The sequence below is a fragment of the Oncorhynchus mykiss genome, chromosome 17, assembly GCF_013265735.2.
Source record: "Oncorhynchus mykiss isolate Arlee chromosome 17, USDA_OmykA_1.1, whole genome shotgun sequence".
Classification (NCBI taxonomy): domain Eukaryota; kingdom Metazoa; phylum Chordata; class Actinopteri; order Salmoniformes; family Salmonidae; genus Oncorhynchus; species Oncorhynchus mykiss.
In genome coordinates this window covers 16,930,006-16,952,550 of record NC_048581.1, presented here as the reverse complement: position 1 = coordinate 16,952,550, position 22,545 = coordinate 16,930,006, and the positions used below count along the sequence as shown (strand labels likewise).

The 22,545-nt window shown below is 45.0% G+C and overlaps 2 protein-coding genes across 2 annotated transcripts in view; both read left to right on the top strand.

Moving 5' to 3' along the window:
* Nucleotides 1-13,248, top strand: part of LOC110494935 (TGF-beta-activated kinase 1 and MAP3K7-binding protein 1) — a 29,293-nt gene extending 16,045 nt beyond the window's left edge. Inside the window, exons 9-13 of the mRNA XM_036949157.1 lie at nt 2,080-2,222; nt 2,507-2,720; nt 9,714-9,879; nt 12,385-12,474; nt 12,587-13,248. Coding sequence (XP_036805052.1) covers nt 2,080-2,222; nt 2,507-2,720; nt 9,714-9,879; nt 12,385-12,474; nt 12,587-12,734 — 761 coding nt within the window. The 3' untranslated portion in view covers nt 12,735-13,248. The remainder of the gene's footprint in view (nt 1-2,079; nt 2,223-2,506; nt 2,721-9,713; nt 9,880-12,384; nt 12,475-12,586) is intronic.
* A 5,736-nt stretch (nt 13,249-18,984) lies between these two features.
* LOC110495067 (beta-1,4-mannosyl-glycoprotein 4-beta-N-acetylglucosaminyltransferase-like) overlaps nt 18,985-22,545 on the top strand; it is a 73,177-nt gene continuing 69,616 nt past the window's right edge. Inside the window, exon 1 of the mRNA XM_036949156.1 lies at nt 18,985-19,920. The gene's annotated coding sequence lies outside the window, so the exon portion shown is untranslated. The remainder of the gene's footprint in view (nt 19,921-22,545) is intronic.

Sequence of the window (22,545 nt, the reverse complement as noted above, 5' to 3'; positions counted from 1 at the left end):
TTAGACAGGTAGACAGGGGGTATGAAGCCATAACAGATATGTTTTTCCATCAGCAGAATATGATCGATACTGTCAAAGCCACAAGTCTAACAAAACTGCTACCACAATATTTTTATCCATTTCTCTCAGCCATTCATCAGTCATTTGTTTAAGTGCTGTGCTTGTTGAATGTTTCCCCCTGTAAGCATGCTGAAAGTCTGTCAATTTGTTTACAGTAAAATAGCATTGTATCTGGTCAAACACAATTTTTTCCAGAAGTTTACTAAGGGTTGATAACAGGCTGATTGGTGGGCTATTTGAACCAGTAAAGGGGGCTTTACTATTCTTGGGTAGCGTAATGACGTTACCTTCCCTCCAGGCCCGAGGGCACACACTCTCTAGTAGGCTTAAATTGAAGATATTGCAAATAGCAGTGGCAATATCATCCACTATTATCCTCAGTCATTTTCCATCCAAGTTGTCAGACCCCGGTGTCTTGTCATCGTTGATAGACAACAATCATTTTTCACCTCTTCCACACTCACTTTACGGAATTCAAAATGACAAATCTTATTTTTCATAATTTGATCAGTTGTTATACTTGGATGTGTAATGTCAGCATTTGTTAATGGCAAATCATGCCTAAGTTTGCTAATCTTGCCATTGAAAAAAAATCTATATCAGTGGCAATATCAGTGGGTTTTGATTCAATTTTTGCCCAAAATGTCACTTAAGGTGCTCCAAAGCTTTTTACTATCGTTCTTTATATAATTATCTTTGTTTCATAGTATAGTTATTTGTATTCAGTTTAGTCACATGATTTCTCAATTTGCAGTACGTTTGCCAATCGGTTGTGCAGCCAGACTTATTTGCCATTCCTTTTGCCTCATCCAACTCAACCATCCATTTTTCAATTCCTCATCAGTCCACAGGGTTTTAACAGTTTATACAGTCATTTTCTTAATGGGTGCTGATTATTAGCAACTGGAATAAGTAATTTCCTAAATGTGTCAAGTGCCGTGTCTGGTTGCTCCTCATTACACACCACAGACCAACAAATATTCTTTACATCATCAACATTGGAATCGCTGCAAATCTTATTGTAGGACCTCTTATATACTATATTAGGTCCAGCCTTTGGAACTTTGGTTTTCCTTGATATGGCTACTATTGTGATCACTACATCCGATGGATCTGGATGCTGCCTTAAAGCACATTTCTGCAGCATTAGTAAAGATGTGGTCAGTACATGTTGGTGATTGAATTCCTGTGCTGTTTGTAACTACCCTGGTAGGTTGACTGATAACCTGAACATGGTTGCAGGCGCTAGTTAGTGTGAAGCTTTCTCTTGAGTGAGCAGTGTGATCAAAGCCTGTCAGAATATACTCTCTGTTTATCTCAAACATTAACAAGCATTTCAAAACGTTATCCAGAAACGGACTGTTAGCACTTAGTGGTCTATAGCAGCTTCCCACCATAATGGGCTTTAGGTGAGGCAGATGAACCTGTAGCCATTATTATTACAGTATTTAACATGAGATCCTCTCAAAGTTTTACAGGAATCTGGTTCTGATTATAAACAGCCACACCTCCACCTTTGGCATTTCTGTATTTTCTGTAGATGTTATAACCATGTGTTGCTGCCACTATAGCATCAAAGGTATTATCTAAGTGAGATTCCGAAATTGTCCGAATATGAAGGTCACCTGTTGCTAGCAAATGATTGATTTCAGGAACCTTGTTTCATGTGGGCTATTTTTAGCACTTTTCTGGGATGCTTGATGTTTTCATTGCTTAGTTGCTCATGTTCTGTATGTTAGTGCGTGAGCTGCACACAGTGGACTTCCTACTAGGCACACCGCCTCAGTGCGAACACTATAACTCATAGGCACATGTTTACTGCATACAATAGCTGTAGGATCCACTTTAGATTGTATTGTAGGTTGGAAACAACGTTTTGCTCACTTCCTCTTATCGATTACCTCTATCTCATCCCTCTCTTTTCTCCTTTCTTTCCTTCTCTTCTCTTTCACTCGCTCTCACTCTCCTTCGATCTGTCCGTCTCTTCATTTTCCTCCATGCCCCGCCCACGACCATCAGCCGCCAAGAACAAGCCGATCATAGCAGAGCCGGAGATCCAGGCCAGCCAATCGTTAGAGGGCGTGACGGGATTCCTGTTGCTGATGTCAGAGGGGCTCATCAAAGCCCTGGAGTCCGCCCACGGACCTGAACAGGCCAATCAGGTGGGTGCATTCACTTAACCAATTAACCTCTTATCCAATTACATTCACAACAAGCTTCTTTGATAAAGACCTTGTTCCAAGGAGGACGATGCTGGTCTTTCCCAATCGTCCTAGTTCACCACCACCTCTTACTCTCCTTCCCAACTCCAACATCATCTACCCATCTCTACCTCTCCTCCTTCTCCTCCCTCCCTCCTTCCCTCTCTCTCCCTACTGATTTCAGTTGATTTCCCCATGAGATGAAACGTTGCATCGTTTTCCCCTCTGTCCTCCCCCTCCTCTAGGAGATGGTAGCGATGGTAGCAGCAGAACTAGCCCAACAGGGAAGCCTAGAGGCCGTGGCCCAGTCGGTGGTGGAGCGGGTCAAGCGGCTACACCACGATGTCTACGCCAGCGGACGCCAGAGAGCGTCCCACTGCTCCCGTCACGAAGACATGACGCTGCTGATACGCACACTCAACTACACGCTGGCCGACGGCGCGCTCACACCCACACAGGGTAGGTGGGGGAGACACACCCACACAGGGTAGGTGGGGGAGACACACCCACACAGGGTAGGTGGGGGAGACACACCCACACAGGGTAGGTGGGGGAGACACACCCACACAGGGTAGGTGGGGGAGACACACCCACACAGGGTAGGTGGGGGAGACACCCAAACTGGTGTGCAGGCTTGTGTGTGGTGTAAAACAACAGGCTTCCTTACATAAGGCAATGCAAACTAGTGACATGGGGTGACAACTAGAAACAGCTACATGTCTCAACAACCTGTTCATCTAATTAACCTTTGAACTCTCCAGACACCAGGTCCTGGTGTTTTAGGTTGGCCGGAGGGAATTCAAGATCAGGGGCTGAGTAATGAAAGGGACTATTAGCATAAAACAAGATTGAGATCGGAGCTTGTATGTGTTCTCATTCATGTTAGAAGCGAGGATATATAACATGGCAGTGTTCTTTAAATGGTCTTCTGAATAAGACCAGGGTTTGAGCCTGCGTGTTGCTACTGATGTCCACCTGACAGCACTGTAGACTAGAGGTCGACCGATTTTATGATTTTTCAACGCCAATACCGATTATTGGAGGACCAAAAAAAGCAGATACCGATTAATCTGACGATTTTTTAATTTGATTTATTTGTAATAATGACAATTACAACAATACTGAATGAACACTTGTTTTAACTTAATATAATACATCAATAAAAATCAATTTAGCCTCAAGTAAATAATGAAACATGTTCAATTTGGTTTAAATAATGCAAGAACAAAGTGATGGAGAAAGTAAAAGTGCAATATGTGCTATGTAAGAAAGCTAACGTTTCAGTCCTTGCTCAGAACATGAGAACATATGAAAGCTGGTGGTTCCTTTTAACATGAGACTTCAATATTCCAAGTTAAGAGATTTTAGGTTGTAGTTAATATAGTATTTATAGGACTATTTCTCTCTTCCATTTGTATTCCATATACCTTTGACTATTGGATGTTCTTATAGGCACTTTAGTTTTGCCAGTGTAACAGTATAGCTTCCGTCCCTCTCCTCGCTCGAACAAGGAACACATCGACAACAGCCACCCTCGAAGCAGCGTTACCCATACCCAAGCCGCGGCCCTTGCAGAGCAAGGGGAACAACCACTCCAAGTCTCAGAGCGAGTGACGTTTGAAACGCTATTAGCGCTCACCCGCTAACTAGCTAGCCATTTCACATGGTTACACCAGCCTAATCTCGGGAGTTGATAGGCTTGAAGTCATAAACAACTTAATGCTTGAAGCACAGTGAAGAGCTGCTGGCAAAACGCACGAAAGTGCTGTTTGAATGAATGCTTTCGAGTCTGCTGCTGTCTACCATCACTCAGTCAGAATGCTATATCAAATTATAGACTTAATTATAACATAAAACACACAGAAATACGAGCCTTTGGTCATTAATATGGTCGAATCCGGAAACTATCATCTTGAAAACAAAATGTTTATTATTATCGCATATACACTGACTCTGCGTGCAATGAACGCAAGAGAAGTGACACAATTTCACCTGGTTAATATTGCCTGCTAACCTGGATTTCTTTTAGCTAAATATGCAGGTTTTAAAAATACAGTACCTTGCGAAATATTCGGCCCCCTTGAACTTTGCGACCTTTTGCCACATTTCAGGCTTCAAACATAAAGATATAAAACTGTATTTTTTTGTGAAGAATCAACAACAAGTGGGACACAATCATGAAGTGGAACAACATTTATTGGATATTCAAACTTTTTAACAAATCAAAAACTGAAAAATTGGGCGTGCAAATTATTCAGCCCTTAAGTTAATACTTGTAGCGCCACCTTTTGCTGCGATACAGCTGTAAGTCGCGGGGGTATGTTCTTATCAGTTTTGCTCATCGAGAGACTGAATTTTTTCCCCATTCCTCCTTGCAAAAACAGCTCGAGCTCAGTGAGGTTGGATGGAGAGCATTTGTGAAACAGCAGTTTCAGTTCTTCCACAGATTCTCGATGGATTCAGCTCTGGCTTTGACTTGGCCATTCTAACACTGGATATGTATTTTGAACCATCCATTGTAGAGTTTGCTTTATGTTTGGAAATCATTGTCTTGTTGGAAGACAAATCTCCGTCTCCAGTCTCAGGTCTTTGCAGACTCCATCAGGTTTTCCAGAATGGCCTGTATTGGCTCCATCATCTCCTACAATTTTAACCTCTTCCTGTCCCTGCTGAAGAAAAGCAGGCCCAAAACCATGATGCTGCCACACCATGTTTGACAGTGGGGATGGTGTGTCAGCTGTGTTGCTTTTACGCCAAACATAATGTTTTGCATTGTTGCCAAAAAGTTCAATTTTGGTTTCATCTGACCAGAGCAACTTCTTGCACATGTTTGGTGTGTCTCCCAGGTGGCTTGTGGCAAACTTTAAATGACACTTTTATGGATATCTTAAGAAATGGCTTCTCTTGTCACTTCCATAAAGGCCAGATTGTGCAATATACGACTGATTGTGCCTATGGACAGAGTCTCCACCTCAGCTGTAGATGTCTGCAGTCATCCGAGTGATCAGGGCCTCTTGGCTGCATCTCTGATCAGTCTTTCCTTGTATGAGCTGAAAGTTTAGAGGACGCCAGGTCTTGGTAGATTTGCAGTGGTATGATACTCCTTCCATTCAATATTATCGATTGCACAGTGCTCCTGGGATGTTTAAAGCTGGGAAATCTTTTGTATCCAAATCCGGCTTTAAACTTCTTCACAACAGTATCTCGGACCTGCCTGGTGTGTTCCTTGTTCTTCATTATGCTCTCTGCGCTTTTTAACGGACCTCTGAGACTATCACAGTGCAGGTGGCATTATACGGAGACTTGATTACACACAGGTGGATTGTATTATAATCATTAGTCATTTGGCACATTGGATCATCAGAGATCTCACTGAACTTCTGGAGAGAGTTTGCTGCACGAAAGTAAATGGGCTGAATAATTTTGCTCCCACGCCCAATTTTTCAGTTTGATTTGTTAAAAATTGAAATATCCAATAAATGTCGTCCACTTCATGATGTGTCCCACTGTTGTGATTCTCACCCAAAAAATACAGTTTATATCTTTATGTTTGAACCTGAAATGTGGCAAAGGTCGCAAAGCAAGGGGGCCGAATACTTCGCAAGGCACTGTATATAATTCTGTGTATGATTTTAAGAAGCATGATGTTCTGGTTAGGTTCACGTTGGAGCAATGACAGTCCTTTTTCGCGAATGCCCACCGCATGTTATGCAACGCAGACACGCTAGATAAACTGTAATATCATCAACATGTGTAGTTAACTAGTGATTATGATTGATTGATGATGTTTTTTATAAGAAAGTAAGCTAGCTAGCAACTTACCTTGGCTTCTTACTGCATTCGCGTAACATGGCAGGCTCCTCATGGAGTGCAATGAGAGGAGGTGGTTAGAGCGTGGATAGACTGTTAGGTTGCAAGATTGAATACCCCCGAGCGACAAGGTGAAAATCTGTCGTCTGCCCCTGAACAAAGCAGTAACCCACCGTTCCTAGACCATCATTGAAATAGTGTCTTAACTGTCTTGCCTAGTTAAATAAAGTGTACAAAAAATACATTATAAATACATTTAAAAACTCGTCTCTCAAATCGGTGTCCAAAATGAAATCGGCCTTAAATAATCAGCCATTCCGATGAATAGGATGACCCCTTACTGTAGAGATCACAATGGTGTGAGTTAGACGTCTCTGCCTATAACAGAGGCCAGAGCTTCCGTGTAGAGCTTGAACTCTGGCTCAATGAGGGTCTGAGTTAAACCTCAGTGTCATATTCTAATAAAAAATGATTCTCATACATTCAAACAGTCTTCTGATGCCTCTATGATCATCTGCAGGCAGACCTCACTCCAACTGAACAGGAACAGCTTGAATTCTTCATCTAATTAAGCTAACTCTTGTCTCTCCTACTAGGTTTCTATCTACCCAGTGTCAGTGTCCTACTCCAACTGTCCCAGCAGCACTATATTACTACTATAATACTAGATGAACTCTGTCTCTCTGCTGTCTCTCCTCTAGGTGGTCGTATCTACCCAGTGTCAGTGTCCTACTCCAACTGTCCCAGCAGCACTATATTACTACTATAATACTAGATGAACTCTGTCTCTCTGCTGTCTCTCCTCTAGGTGGTCGTATCTACCCAGTGTCAGTGTCCTACTCCAACTGTCCCAGCAGCACTATATTACTACTATAATACTAGATGAACTCTGTCTCTCTGCTGTCTCTCCTCTAGGTGGTCGTATCTACCCAGTGTCAGTGTCCTACTCCAAGTCCCAGCAGCACTATATTACTACTATAATACTAGATGAACTCTGTCTCTGCTGTCTCTCTTAGGTGGTATCTACCCAGTGTCAGTGTCCTACTCCAACTGCCCCAGCAGCACTATATCACTACTATAATACTAGATGAACTCTGTCTCTCCTCTAGGTGGTCGTATCTACCCAGTGTCAGTGTCCTACTCCAACTGCCCCAGCAGCACTATATTACTACTATAATACTAGATGAACTCTGTCTCTCCTCTAGGTGGTCGTATCTACCAGTGTCAGTGTCCTACTCCAACTGTCCCAGCATCACTATATTACTACTATAATACTAGATGAACTCTGTACTCTGTCTCTCCTCTAGGTGGTCGTATCTACCCAGTGTCAGTGTCCTACTCCAACTGCCCCAGCAGCACTATATTACTACTATAATACTAGATGAACTCTGTCTCTCCTCTAGGTGGTCGTATCTACCCAGTGTCAGTGTCCTACTCCAACTGTCCCAGCAGCACTATATTACTACTATAATACTAGATGAACTCTGTCTCTCTGTCTCTCCTCTAGGTGGTCGTATCTACCAGTGTCAGTGTCCTACTCCAACTGCCCAGCAGCACTATATTACTACTATAATACTAGATGAACTCTGTCTCTCTGCTGTCTCTCCTCTAGGTGGTCGTATCTACCCAGTGTCAGTGTCCTACTCCAACTGTCCCAGCAGCACTATATTACTACTATAATACTAGATGAACTCTCTCTCTCTCTCCTCTAGGTGGTCGTATCTACCCAGTGTCAGTGTCCTACTCCAACTGTCCCAGCAGCACTATATACTACTATAATACTAGATGAACTCTGTCTCTCTGCTGTCTCTCCTCTAGGTGGTGTATCTACCCAGTGTCAGTGTCCTACTCCAACTGCCCCAGCAGCACTATATCACTACTATAATACTAGATGATCTCTCTGTCTCTCCTCTAGGTGGTCGTATCTACCCAGTGTCAGTGTCCTACTCCAACTGCCCCAGCAGCACTATATCACTACTATAATACTAGATGAACTCTGTCTCTCTGCTGTCTCTCCTCTAGGTGGTCGTATCTACCCAGTGTCAGTGTCCTACTCCAACTGTCCCAGCAGCACTATATTACTACTATAATACTAGATGAACTCTGTCTCTCCTCTAGGTGGTCGTATCTACCCAGTGTCAGTGTCCTACTCCAACTGTCCCAGCAGCACTATATTACTACTATAATACTAGATGAACTCTGTCTCTCTGCTGTCTCTCTAGGTGGTCGTATCTACCCAGTGTCAGTGTCCTACTCCAACTGTCCCAGCAGCACCATATTACTACTATAATACTAGATGAACTCTGTCTCTCTGCTGTCTCTCCTCTAGGTGGTCGTATCTACCCAGTGTCAGTGTCCTACTCCAACTGCCCAGCAGCACTATATTACTACTATAATACTAGATGAACTCTGTCTCTCTGCTGTCTCTCCTCTAGGTGGTCGTATCTACCCAGTGTCAGTGTCCTACTCCAACTGCCCCAGCAGCACTATATTACTACTATAATACTAGATGAACTCTGTCTCTCCTCTAGGTGGTCGTATCTACCCAGTGTCAGTGTCCTACTCCAACTGTCCCAGCAGCACTATATTACTACTATAATACTAGATGAACTCTGTCTCTCTGCTGTCTCTCCTCTAGGTGGTCGTATCTACCCAGTGTCAGTGTCCTACTCCAACTGTCCCAGCAGCACTATATTACTACTATAATACTAGATGAACTCTGTCTCTCCTCTAGGTGGTCGTATCTACCCAGTGTCAGTGTCCCACTCCAACTGTCCCAGCATCACTATATTACTACTATAATACTAGATGAACTCTGTCTCTCTGCTGTCTCTCCTCTAGGTGGTCGTATCTACCCAGTGTCAGTGTCCTACTCCAACTGTCCCAGCAGCACTATATTACTACTATAATACTAGATGAACTCTGTCTCTCTGCTGTCTCTCCTCTAGGTGGTCGTATCTACCCAGTGTCAGTGTCCTACTCCAACTGTCCCAGCAGCACTATATTACTACTATAATACTAGATGAACTCTGTCTCTCCTCTAGGTGGTCGTATCTACCCAGTGTCAGTGTCCTACTCCAACTGTCCCAGCAGCACTATATTACTACTATAATACTAGATGAACTCTGTCTCTCTGCTGTCTCTCCTCTAGGTGGTCGTATCTACCCAGTGTCAGTGTCCTACTCCAACTGCCCCAGCAGCACTATATCACTACTATAATACTAGATGAACTCTGTCTCTCCTCTAGGTGGTCGTATCTACCCAGTGTCAGTGTCCTACTCCAACTGTCCCAGCAGCACTATATTACTACTATAATACTAGATGAACTCTGTCTCTCTGCTGTCTCTCCTCTAGGTGGTCGTATCTACCCAGTGTCAGTGTCCTACTCCAACTGCCCCAGCAGCACTATATCACTACTATAATACTAGATGAACTCTGTCTCTCCTCTAGGTGGTCGTATCTACCCAGTGTCAGTGTCCTACTCCAACTGTCCCAGCAGCACTATATCACTACTATAATACTAGATGAACTCTGTCTCTCCTCTAGGTGGTCGTATCTACCCAGTGTCAGTGTCCTACTCCAACTGTCCCAGCAGCACTATATCACTACTATAATACTAGATGAACTCTGTCTCTCCTCTAGGTGGTCGTATCTACCCAGTGTCGGTGCCCTACTCCAACTGCCCCAGCAGCACCAGTAAGACCAGCGTCACCCTCTCCCTGGTCATGCCCTCTCAAGGGGGTACCCTCACCAACGGGACCAACACAGCCTCCACTCTGGAGGAGGGCACACCCACACACACACCTGGGTAATATATATGATATATGCCATGTATCCATAGCAACTCACTCAAAGCGTGCACACACCGAGCCAATAACACGCACACTCACCAACGGGACTAACACCACTTTCTTTCCCTGGAAGAGGATACAAATGCAGGCATGCTGACACACACACTAGAGATGGGTGATATGGCCAACACATCATATCACAATATTTGTGTCATTTGTGTGACAGATGAAATTAAAGTGATTTGAAGGGGCTCCGTTCTGATGGTTGTATACCCACTAGGACACGACTGACAGAGAGGTGGTCCAATATGGAGCACTGTCTCAGAATACACACTGCTCAAAAAAATAAAGGGAACACTAAAATAACACATCCTAGATCTGAATGAATGAAATTTTATTATTAAATACTTTTTTCTTTACATAGTTGAATGTGCTGACAACAAAATCACACAAAAATTATCAATGGAAATCAAATGTATCAACCCATGGAGGTCTGGATTTGGAGTCACACTCAAAATTAAAGTGGAAAACCACACTACAGGCTGATCCAACTTTGATGTAATGTCCTTAAAACAAGTCAAAATGAGGCTCAGTAGTGTGTGTTGCCTCCAAGTGCCTGTATGACCTCCCTACAACGCCTGGGCATGCTCCTGATGAGGTGGCGGATGGTCTCCTGAGGGATCTCCTCCCAGACCTGGACTAAAGCATCCGCCAACTCCTGGACAGTCTGGTGCAACGTAGCGTTGGTGGATGGAGCGAGACATGATGTCCCAGATGTGCTCAATTGGATTCAGGTCTGGGGAACGGGCGGGCCAGTCCATAACATCAATGCCTTCCTGCATTAGGAGGAACCCAGGGCCAACCACACCAGCATATGGTCTCACAAAGGGTCTGAGGATCTCATCTCGGTACCTAATGGCAGTCAGGCTACCTCTGGCGAGCACATGGAGGGCTGTGCTGCCCCCCAAAGAAATGCCACCCCACACCATGACTGACCCACCGCCAAACAAATCTGTGAAGAGCACAGGGCGCCAGTGGCGAATTTGCCAATCTTGGTGTTCTCTGGCAAATGCCAAACGTCCTGCACGGTGTTGGGCTGTAAGCACAACCCCCACCTGTGGACGTCAGGCCCTCATACCACCCTCATGGAGTCTGTTTCTGACCTTTTGAGCAGACACATGCACATTTGTGGTCTGCTGGAGGTCATTTTGCAGGGCTCTGGTAGTGCTCCTCCTGTTCCTCCTTGTACAAAGGCGGAGGCAGCGGTCCTGCTGCTGTGTTGTTGCCCTCCTACGGCCTCCTCCACGTCTCCTGATGTACTGGCCTGTCTCCTGGTAGCGCCTCCATGCTCTGGACACTACGCTAACAGACACAGCAAACCTTCTTGCCACATCTCGCATTAATGTGCCGTCCTGGATGAGCTGCACTACCTGAGCCACTTGTGTGGGTTGTAGACTCCGTCTCATGCTACCACTAGAGTGAAAGCACCGCCAGCATTCAAAAGTGACCAAAACATCAGCCAGGAAGCATAGGAACTGAGAAGTGGTCTGTGGTCCCCACCTGCAGAACCACTCCTTTATTGATGGTGTCTCTAAATGCCTATAATTTCCACCTGTTGTCTATTCCATTTGCACAACAGCATGTGAAATGTATTGTCAATCAGTGTTGCTTCCTAAGTGGACAGTTTGATTTCACAGAAGTGTGATTGACTTGGAGTTACATTGTGTTTAAGTGTTCCCTTTATTTTTTTGAGCAGTGTAGTTAGTGTATTGTTAAAATTCATACCGGTATGTGGATCCATTCCATTATACTGTATACTCGATATATCGCCCAGCCCGAACGCATACACACATCCACCAAGCTAAACGCACACTTCCTCCCTGGCTTGATTTGGACGCCTTCTGCAGGCGTGGATGACCTTGTGTTCTTGGCCGTACTTCCAACAAGTGTAGACGATAGTTTCATAGCCAGTTCATTTTAGATTTTCATTTGGGTTTGTTAGGGTCATTTCAGATAAACCGTATCGTAATTGTTGGCCCTCGCTATGACCACACGTTGGCTTCTTGTTATTGTGTTGTTCTAAGAGGCATGTGCATGGCCCCTGTTCTGAGTCATTGATTGGTTCATTCCTCCTACCATTCTTTACTTTGCTGTCTTCTTTCCTTCATTCCTTATTTATTTTCCTTCTCTGAATCTCCTCCTTCTGCTCCCTCGCTTTCCCATCCTCCATCTGTCTATTATTTTCCCCCTTTCTTTTGCTCTTCTTCCCCTCACTCACTCACTCCCTCACTCACTCCCTCACTCACTCCCTCACTCACTCCCTCACTCACTCACTCACTCACTCACTCCATCCATCTCTTTCTCCTCACTTCCTTCGTCACCTCTAGCACGCTCCTTCTACCCAGCGCCGTCCGCCGTTCCTCCCTTGACATCCTCCAGTCCATAAATGAGCTCTGTCTCTCCCCTCTTCCCTCTCTTCCCCCTCTCCCCCCTCGCCCACCCGCCCCCCTCCCACCCCGCAGCCAGAGTCCCACCACCACGCTCCATTCCACCAATAACCAGACCACCCAGAGCTCCAGCTCTTCTTCAGGAGACGGAGGCAGCCTCTTCAGGTGGGTAGCTCGGTGGGTTAGAGAAGGGAAAAATCCCAGGCGGGATGGTTTCTATTCTGTTTCTAGGAAGATTATGTTCACTAAAATATCCACTGTATGGGACTCTCTCCAGACAGCGTGGCAGCCAGGCGGTGCAGCCAGACGAGACCGGGCGGGTCCCTCCCTATGTTGACTTCACCCAGTTCTACCGGCTGTGGGGGTCAGACCACGGAGACTTCCTGGGGACACAGGGGGCCTCAGCTGGGCTGGGGCCTCAGTGATGGAGGGGGACATGATTTGGGCTGAAGAGAGTGATAACTGCTCTTGAAGGAGGGAGGTATAGGAATGTATTGGAGGGGTTGTGTGATGGATTTTGGTGGTGTTGTGGAGATTTCGAGCTGATAAGGCATCCTTAGGCAGAAACGGATTTCTATTTTTTTACTTTATCACGACTATTCCTTTTCCTACAGCTGATAACGTGTTTATTACACGCCTAAAGGTAATGTTATTGATGGGTTGGGTGGACAACAGGTATGCAGGAAGGAAGGCTGATCTAGCATCAGTTTTTGCTTTAGATAACAATGAATAAGATTATATTGACAGGGGTGACCTGATCCTAGGTCATTGCTCTTACTCTGAAATGCTTGATACGGCCCCAGATCTACCTGAATGGACTGAATTCACCCCCAACACACAGTCAGTGAGTGTATGTTGGCTAGCGTTTAACTCCTGTCACCTGCTCTTTGTCTGTTTGTAAACAAGGGAGGGAGGTGGGAAGGGGGATGGATGATGTTGGGTTATCAGTCTGTCTGTGAACAAGGGAGGGAGGTGGGAAGGGGGGTGAATGATGTGGGGTTATCAGTCTGTCTAAACAAGGGAGGGAGGTGGGAAGGGAGATGAATGATGTGGGGTTATCAGTCTGTCTGTGAACAAGGGAGGGAGGTGGGAAGGGGGATGAATGATGTGGGGTCAGTCTCTGTGAACAAGGGAGGGGGGTGGGAAGGGGGATGAATGATGTGGGGTTATCAGTCTGTCTGTGAACAAGGGAGGGAGGTGGGAAGGGGGATGAATGATGTGGGGTCAGTCTCTGTGAACAAGGGAGGGGGGTGGGAAGGGGGATGAATGATGTGGGGTTATCAGTCTGTCTGTGAACAAGGGAGGGAGGTGGGAAGGGGGATGAATGATGTGGGGTTATCAGTCTGTCTAAACAAGGGAGGGAGGTGGGAAGGGAGATGAATGATGTGGGGTTATCAGTCTGTCTGTGAACCAAGGGAGGGAGGTGGGAAGGGGGACGAATGATGTGGGGTTATCAGTCTCTGAACAAGGGAGGGAGGTGGGAAGGGGGACGAATGATGTGGGGTTATCAGTCTGTCTGTGAACAAGGGAGGTGGGAAGGGGGATGAATGATGTGGGGTTATCAGTCTGTCTGTGAACAAGGGAAGGAGGAGAGGGGGATGAATGATGTGGGGTTATCAGTCTGTCTGTGAACAAGGGAAGGAGGAGAGGGGGATGAATGATGTGGGGTTATCAGTGCAGGTGACACTGTAATGAGCTGACAAGTGAAGGGACTCATCTCAGCTGTCTCTTGTTACTGTTGTTACCGCTGCCCGTTGATCTCTTTCCACCCCACTCCCTCCTACTCTACCTGCCTCTTCACTCTCTCTTTCCACCCCACTCCCTCCTACTCTACCTGCCTCTTCACTCTCTCTTTCCACCCCACTCTACCTGCCTCTTCACTCTCTCTCTCCACCCCACTCCCTCCTACTCTACCTGCCTCTTCACTCTCTCTCTCCACCCCACTCCCTCCTACTCTACCTGCCTCTTCACTCTCTCTTTCCACCCCACTCCCTCCTACTCTACCTGCCTCTTCACTCTCTCTTTCCACCCCACTCCCTCCTACTCTGCCTGCCTCTTCACTCTCTCTCTCCACCCCACTCCCTCCTACTCTACCTGCCTCTTCACTCTCTCTTTCCACCCCACTCCCTCCTACTCTACCTGCCTCTTCACTCTCTCTCTCCACCCCACTCCCTCCTACTCTACCTGCCTCTTCACTCTCTCTCTCCACCCCACTCCCTCCTACTCTACCTGCCTCTTCACTCTCTCTCTCCACCCCACTCCCTCCTACTCTACCTGCCTCTTCACTCTCTCTCTCCACCCCACTCCCTCCGACTCTACCTGCCTCTTCACTCTCTCTCTCCACCCCACTCCCTCCTACTCTACCTGCCTCTTCACTCTCTCTCTCCACCCCACTCCCTCCTACTCTACCTGCCTCTTCACTCTCTCTCTCCACCCCACTCCCTCCTACTCTACCTGCCTCTTCACTCTCTCTCTCCACCCCACTCCCTCCTACTCTACCTGCCTCTTCACTCTCTCTTTCTCTCCTCTTTATTCGTATTTGGTCTGGTTGGAGGAGAGATGAGCAGTTGAAGTGATGACATTTTTTTGATAGTTATGAAATCATGTACATCTAACGTATGTTTATTTTATGTGGTTATATACATTTTATGTACAGTTGAAGTCAGTAATTTACATACACTTACTTAGGTTGGAGTCATTAAAACTGTTTTTCAACCACTCTACAAATTTCTTGTAAACAAACTATAGTTTTGGCAAGTCGGTTAGGACATCTACTTTAGCATGACACACGTCATTTTTCCAACAATTGTTTACAGACAGATTATTTCACTTATAATTTACTGTATCACAATTCCAGTGGGTCAGACGTGTACATACACGAAGTTGACTGTGTCTTTAAACAGCTTGGAAAATTCCAGAAAATGATGTTATAGCTTTAGAAGCTTCTGATGGACTAATTTACATAATGAGTCAATTGGAGGTGTACCTGTGGAAGTATTTCAAGGTCTACCTTCAAACTCAGTGCCTCTTTGCTTGACATCATGGGAAAATCAAAAGAAATCAGCCAATACCTCAAAAGAAAATAATGTAGACCGCCACAAGTCTGGTTCATCCTTGGGAGCAATTTCCAAATGCCTGAAGGTACCACGTTCATCTGTACAAACAATAGTACGCAAGTATAAACACCTTGGGACCACGCAGCCGTCATACCTCTCAGGATGGAGAAGTGTTCTGTCTCCTAGAGATGAACGTACTTTGGTGCGAAAAGTGCAAATCAATCCCAGAACAACAGCAAAGGACCTTGTGAAGATGCTGGAGGAAACGGGTACAAAAGTATCTATATCCACAGTAAAACAAGTCCTATATTGACATAACCTGAAAGGCTGCTCAGCAAGGAAGAAGCCACTGCTCCAAAACCGCCATAAAAAAGCCAGTCTACGGTTTGCAACTGCAGGTGGGGACAAAGATTGTGCTTTTTGGAGAAATGTTCTTTGGTCTGATGAAACAACAATAGAACTGTTTGGTCATAATGACCATCATTATGTTTGGAGGAAAAAATGGGATGCATGCAGGCCGAAGAACACCATCCCAACTGTGAAGCACGGGTTTGGCAGCATCATGTTGTGGGGGTGCTTTGCTGCAGGAGGGACTGGTGTACTTCACAAAATAGATGGCATAACGAGGTAGGAAAATTATGTGGATATATTGAAGCAATATCTCAAGACATCAGTCAGGAAGTTAAAGCTTGGTCGCAATGGGTCTTCCAAATGGACATTGACCCCAAGCATACTTCCAAAGTTGTGGCAAAATGGCTTAAGGACAACAAAGTCAAGGTATTGGAGTGGCCATCACAAAGCCCTGACCTCAATCCCATGGAAGATTTGTGGGCAGAACTGAAAAAGCGTGTGCGAGCAAGGAGGCCTACAAACCTGACTCAGTTACACCAGGTCTGTCAGGAGGAGTGGGCCAAAATTCACCCAACTTATTGTGGGAAGCTTGTGGAAGGCTACTCGAAACGTTTGACCCAAGTTAAACAATTTAAAGGCAATGCTACCAAATACTAATTGAGTGTATGTAAACTTCTGACCCACTGGGAATGTGATGAAAGAAATAAAAGCGGAGATAAATCATTCTCTCTACTATTATTCTGAAATTTCTCATTCTTATAATAAAGTGGTGATCCTAACTGACCTGAGACAGGGAATTTTTACTAGGATTAAATGTCAGGAATTGTGAAAACCTGAGTTTAAATGTATTTGGCTTAGGTGTATGTAAACTTCCGACTTCAACTGTATATGTCAAGGTTAGGATCAATACCATTTCAATTCCAGTCATTTCAGAAAGTGAACAAATTCCAAATTTCCCTCATTGAAAGTATTGGAAGAGAATTGGAATTGAAATGTCAGTGTACTTAATCGACGTGGACATTGATTAAGGCAGCACCCTGCACCTCTGATTCAGAGGGGTTTGATTAAATAAATACAGGAGACACATTTCAGTTGAATGCATTGTGTTGTGCAACTGACTAGGTATCTCGTTTCCCTTCCTGAATTGAAAGGGAATTGACCCTGAAGCTTTATATATGTTTATGAATGCTTTTTACATTTGCTATGTATGTTTTGTCTCCTTGGAGATAGGCTGCATTGAGAAATTAAATGATTGAAATGTGTGACTTCTTCTGCGATGTCTTCTTGATGTTTTGACTTCCAAAACCTTCAACTACGGCCTCTTTGACATTGACATGTTAGTGATTTTGAGGGGGCAGGTAGCTTAGTGGTGAGAGCGTTGGGCCAGTAACCGAAAGGTTGCTAGATCAAATCCCTGAGCTGACAAGGTAAAAATCTGTCGTTCTGCCCCTGAACAAGGCAGTTTTCTAGGCTGTCATTGTAAATAAGAATTTGTTCTTAACTGACTTGCCTAGTTAAGTAGAAGTTAAATAAAAAAATATTTAGCAGACGCTCTTCAACCTTCAACCACGGCCTCTTTTGGCACGTTAGTCATTTAGCAGATGCTCTTCAACGCTCTTATCCAGAGCCACTTGCAGTAGGAGTGATACATGACTTAATAGCCAACTAGGTGATCAAGGTTTAGTATTTCATTGATTTCATTGGGCAGAATCTGACTGCGGAAACTAAGTACCTCTGAGGAAGAGAGAGAAAGGAGAAAAGATAGACCGGCTAACTTGTCTTTTAGAGGGAAAGAAGGAAGGAAAGAAATATTGACAATCCTTCATTCAGCAGACCACCTTTCAACAAGCAGGTAAACTGACGTTTGTGCCTTGAGCTACAGCCCCATTCAGTGTCCGATTTAGTAAGTCCTCATACTTTCCACACAACTCTTCTTTGTCAACCCTCTTTAAATAAGTAGCTTAAGGCATATGTCTGTATGTCCCAAAAAGCACCCTATTCCCGATATAGTGCACTACTTTTTTAAACTAAGTGCACTATAAAGGGAATAGGGTGCCATTTGGAACACTGCTTTAGAACACAGTAGTGACAATGTTATGATGAAAGCGGGTTGAGGAATGGAACATTCAATGTCAGTTATTTCTCTGGAACAATATATATATATTTGTTTTGAATCAATTCTTCATGAAGGTAGGGGCTGTAGTGTCCTGTCTGGTGCAGGGTTGAGATTTCCGTGCTCGATTGTTGATTAGATGTATGAATAATTATTTAATCTATCAAAATGTATTGCTTACAATAAAAGCAATCGGAATTGATCGATCAGCAAGTTTATTGTCTATAAACATTCCAAACAAAGGAATCATTATAATGTATATATTTCTATCACCATAGTCTAAAGATGTAGAAAGGAGCGTTTTTATTTTTTTCCAGAAATATATTGGTTGTCTTTAGCTTTAGTTCTGAGGCGTTAAAAGTGTGAGTAATGTATGTCCTCGTTCCACAGACAGAGCTCTTTATCCCTCGCGTGTTGCTGTAACCCCTCCCCCCATGAATTCAGTTCTGAGATTCAGACCCATCTCAAGGGAAACAGGCTCTCTCTGTCGCTCTCTCTTTCTCTTTATACAGCAAAATAGGCTATTACTTTACAATGTCCCGACTCCGTCATCGGTCACGGTCTAATTTGCTGTGCCGTTGTGGATTCAAGACATTAATTTACACAGTTAAAACTCCGAATTTAAACATAGTTAAAACCCTCAAAACAGGCTGACTGCACAGACAATTCCACCATTATATTGTAGGCCTATTGTATTAAAACGGATATGGTGGATACTACGAGGGCGTTCCTTGCTACGGGGGTGGGGGTTAGTGAAACAAGATGTGTTTACATTGTAACGGTACCATTATGTTATACCGCTACATTGGCGCAGAGAGAAGGAGTGTGTTGGCCTGATGTGCGTCAAAACATCGTATCACGACAGTGGAGGAGTGACACATTTTGAAAACCTACATTATGGCGCTCCGCCATCGCTCTGTCTACAATTTCGCCTTTATTTCGCCCCACGAGTACCCCTTGTCGTCCACTCAATTCAAAGTGCTTTACCTGCCTGGGATACATATGTTTACATTGCCAAAGCAAGCAAATTATACAATAAATATATTTCCCTTTCTCTCTTTCACCCGCTCGCTCCTGTGATAAGCAAACCCGAGCACGGGGAGGAGCTGCCGTCTCGTGCGGCCCCCATCCCTTTTCTCCCCTGCTACTCATTTCACCCACCAGAGAGAGAGAAATGAAAAGTAAGGAAACCGGGGAGAGAGAGACGGGTGTGTTGCCTGTCCTCTTCATATGAGCGGAAAGGCGTCATATTCCGTGCAGCTCGAGCGCTGTTGTTGGCCGGGGCTCACACGACAGAGAGAGAGAGAGAGAGAGAGGGGGAGAGAGAAGGAAGAGGGGCTGCTTTACAGATAACGGAACAGTGAAAGGAGAAAGCGCTAGCGACGAGTCATAACGTAAAAATCGGTGTAAAACCGGGTAAGACAACAAGCGCGCGTCCAGTTTCCCTCATCACTTCGATTCGAGCCAACTGGGATCGGGATGGATATATCTTCTTCTGCACCATTTGTCAGATCTCCCGCTAGAGAGGACCGTGCCTCACGCGCAGCAGCAGCACCCCCACCACCGAAATCGTTTTTTCTTCTCGGATGCTCCCATTAGATACAGAACAACGGTAGATATCGATTAGTGGATAGTATTCGAATGCAGCGCGCACTGCCCGGGATAACGGTAGATTGAACCTGCTGGCTGCCATCGACTGAACAAACGGAGACGTACCAACGGTACCACGGGATTCGTGGTCGTTCAACTATCATAGGCACTGCAGCCTAGCAGGCAGCCCCCTTCGTCGCAAGATACAGGGATAAACCGTAGGATACTAGCCTACACTCGCTCCCTGATGCAAAACACCGCCGCAGCGCAGCGTCGAGAAACTATGCAGCTGTTTGATAAGATACATATGTAACGGGGGAATTACGGGAGACCCTGACCGGGTTCTCTGTCTGATCTGCGCACCCAGGTTGATAACGGAGGCTCCGATAACGGGATTGGAATGGCATAGATTGCTTTTTTTCAACACGGTGACCGACGAACAGAACGGATACATATCTGACATGACTATCTGCATCTAGAGACCTCAAACACAGGCGATGGGTAAGGAAAGCCTTTCCTTTTCTTGTGGGGAAATGTAGAGGGGAATATCGGCCAGTGGCGTGCCTTTTCAAAGACCCCTGGTCTGTCATAAGGCACTTGTATGACTGCAATGTAGATGGGTGTCTGTATGGGTGTGTTGGTTCTTTCAAGACAACTGGGAACTTTGAAAAATAGGTTAAACCGTGACGTCAGTTATCTTTAGGTCAATTCTGAGTTGGATGACCGTTCAAAACGAGTCGGAGCTCGTTTTTTTCCCGAGTTCCCAGTTGTCTGGAACGCACTTGAGTCGGAAGTCGAAGATATCCGAGTTCCCAGTTGTTTTGAACGCGGCATGTGTAGCCTATGTATAGGCCTAGTTGGGGGTAAGGCCAATATATAGGGACATGATATTGGTGATGAATGTGATGATGAATATTGTTATAATAATCTATTAGCCTATGGTTTTAGCAACCACAAACCAAATAAGTACGATCCGAATGCAAGCTGGTTCAGAATTCGATTATCTGTCCATTCCCGCAAAAAAATCATTCGCGTGCGATTATGATCTTCAATATTAGGTGACGTTCCAGAATCCGTGATTCTTTACTTCTTGAGAGCTGACATGACAAGTAGACAAGACAGACTTATCCCGAGAGAGGCCTATTCGTTTTTGTTTTTGGTTGTTATCGTGTCTACAGATGCAGAATTACATTCACTTCACTTGCTCCAGTGGAGTTGCACTGTTACATTCTGCAGTGATAGAAACATCCAATTCAGAAATGTCATCCAGAACCTTAGAGGGGTATTCGGTTGTCCCCATAGGAGAACATTTGGAATAACCCTTTTTTGGGTCCATGTATAACCATTTTGGGTTTGATGTAGAAAACTTTCTACAGAGGCTTCTACATGGAACCAAAAAGGGTTCTACCTGGACTCCAAAAGGGTTCTACCGGAACCAAAAAGGTTCTCCTATGGGGACAGGAGAAGAACCCTTTTGGAAGCCTTTTTCTCTAAGAGTGTTGGTCTGTGCAGTGAATGCAGATGTAGAGCCTAGAGACTAACAGACTGTCAAGTCCCATTATAACAGCCTACCTGAACCAGCAGTAGTAAATGGCTTCAGGAAGCAGTTGTCCCTTCAGATATAGCATATATCTGATCTAGGTTCAGCTTTTACACACCAACCCTGACCTTTACCATTATGAGACTAATCATAATAATCCATTATAAGCTCATGTAGAGGAAAACCTTGTATACACACATTTTACAAGCATTTCGCTACACCCACAATAACATCTGCAAAATATGTGTATGTGACCAAAAACATTTGATTTGATCGTGTGTGTGTGTGTGAGAGAGAGAAGACAGTTACAGACATACACAATTTGGTAGGCATGCCTAAGGCCTTGTTGTTTCTTCATATTGCTAGAGGGATGTCTAAGGATGGAGTGATGATTGGTTGATCCATCTCCATTTACTCTGCGGCTAGCCCGGGAGTTGTGAGTTAGTGGTCGGAGTGGGTGTGTTCACTGGGTGTGTGGGTATGTGTGGGTGTGTTCACTGGGTGTGTGGGTATGTGTGTGTGTGTCGCTGTGTGTGGGTATGTGTGGGTGTGTTCACTGGGTATGTGTGTTTGTGTCGCTATGTGTGGGTGTGTTCACTGGGTGTGTGGGTATGTGTGTGTGTGTCGCTGTGTGTGGGTTGCACCTGCTCATGTGAAACAACTCACAAAATCATTTCTCAAGGGGTGTATCTTAATAGTCAATTGCAGCCTCCTAATCTTCATCTGAACTCAAGATGATGGCTGTGTTCCTCGTTCAAGCTAACATGACCTGGTCTGTGAATATGTCAGTTAAGGTGAAGGAAAGGAGACAAGGAGAGGAAGTAAACCAAGACTATAGAGATGCACCCCTTGGGAACGGTTCCCTGACTGAGGCTGAGGTATCTGAAGAATCCAAATCAGTTGTGAGTTATGTGTTGTGAATTAGTGGTCGCTGGGTGGTGTGTGTGTGTGTGTGTGTGGGTCTCTGGGTCTCAGTGGGTCTGTGTGTGTGCTGCACATCTGGAAGTTATGTGGAAATTGAGCAAGTTGAGGTGACTAAACTGCTTGGAGTAACCCTGGATTGTAAACTGTCATGGTAAAAACATATTGATACAACAGTAGCTGGTGCAGACAGATTGGACAGCCCTGCTTCTAGCTCCTAGGCAACTTCTCAGTATTTCGTTTTTTTATACGTTATTTCTTACAATATTAGCCCAGAATTTTTTTGTGTTATTACATAGAGCTGGGGAGAACTTTTGGATATCAGAGCGGCGGTAACTCACCAGCATTACGACCAGGAATACAACTTTCCCGAATTGGAGGATCCTTTGTTCGTAACACCCAGGGCAATTGAACTGATTCCAGAGGCTGATCCAAAAGGCTGATCCAAAACACAAGCAAAACGTCAGTATAGAGACAGAGTTGAGTCGCAATTAAACGGCTCAGACATGAGAAGTGTGGCAGTGTCTACAGATAATCACGGACAACAAAGGACAACACAGTTCCACCGACACGCTACCAAGGACTGTGGGCTCTCCTTCTCTGTGGCTGACGTGAGTAAGACATTTAAACGTGTTAACCCTCAAAAGACTGCCGGCCCAGACGGC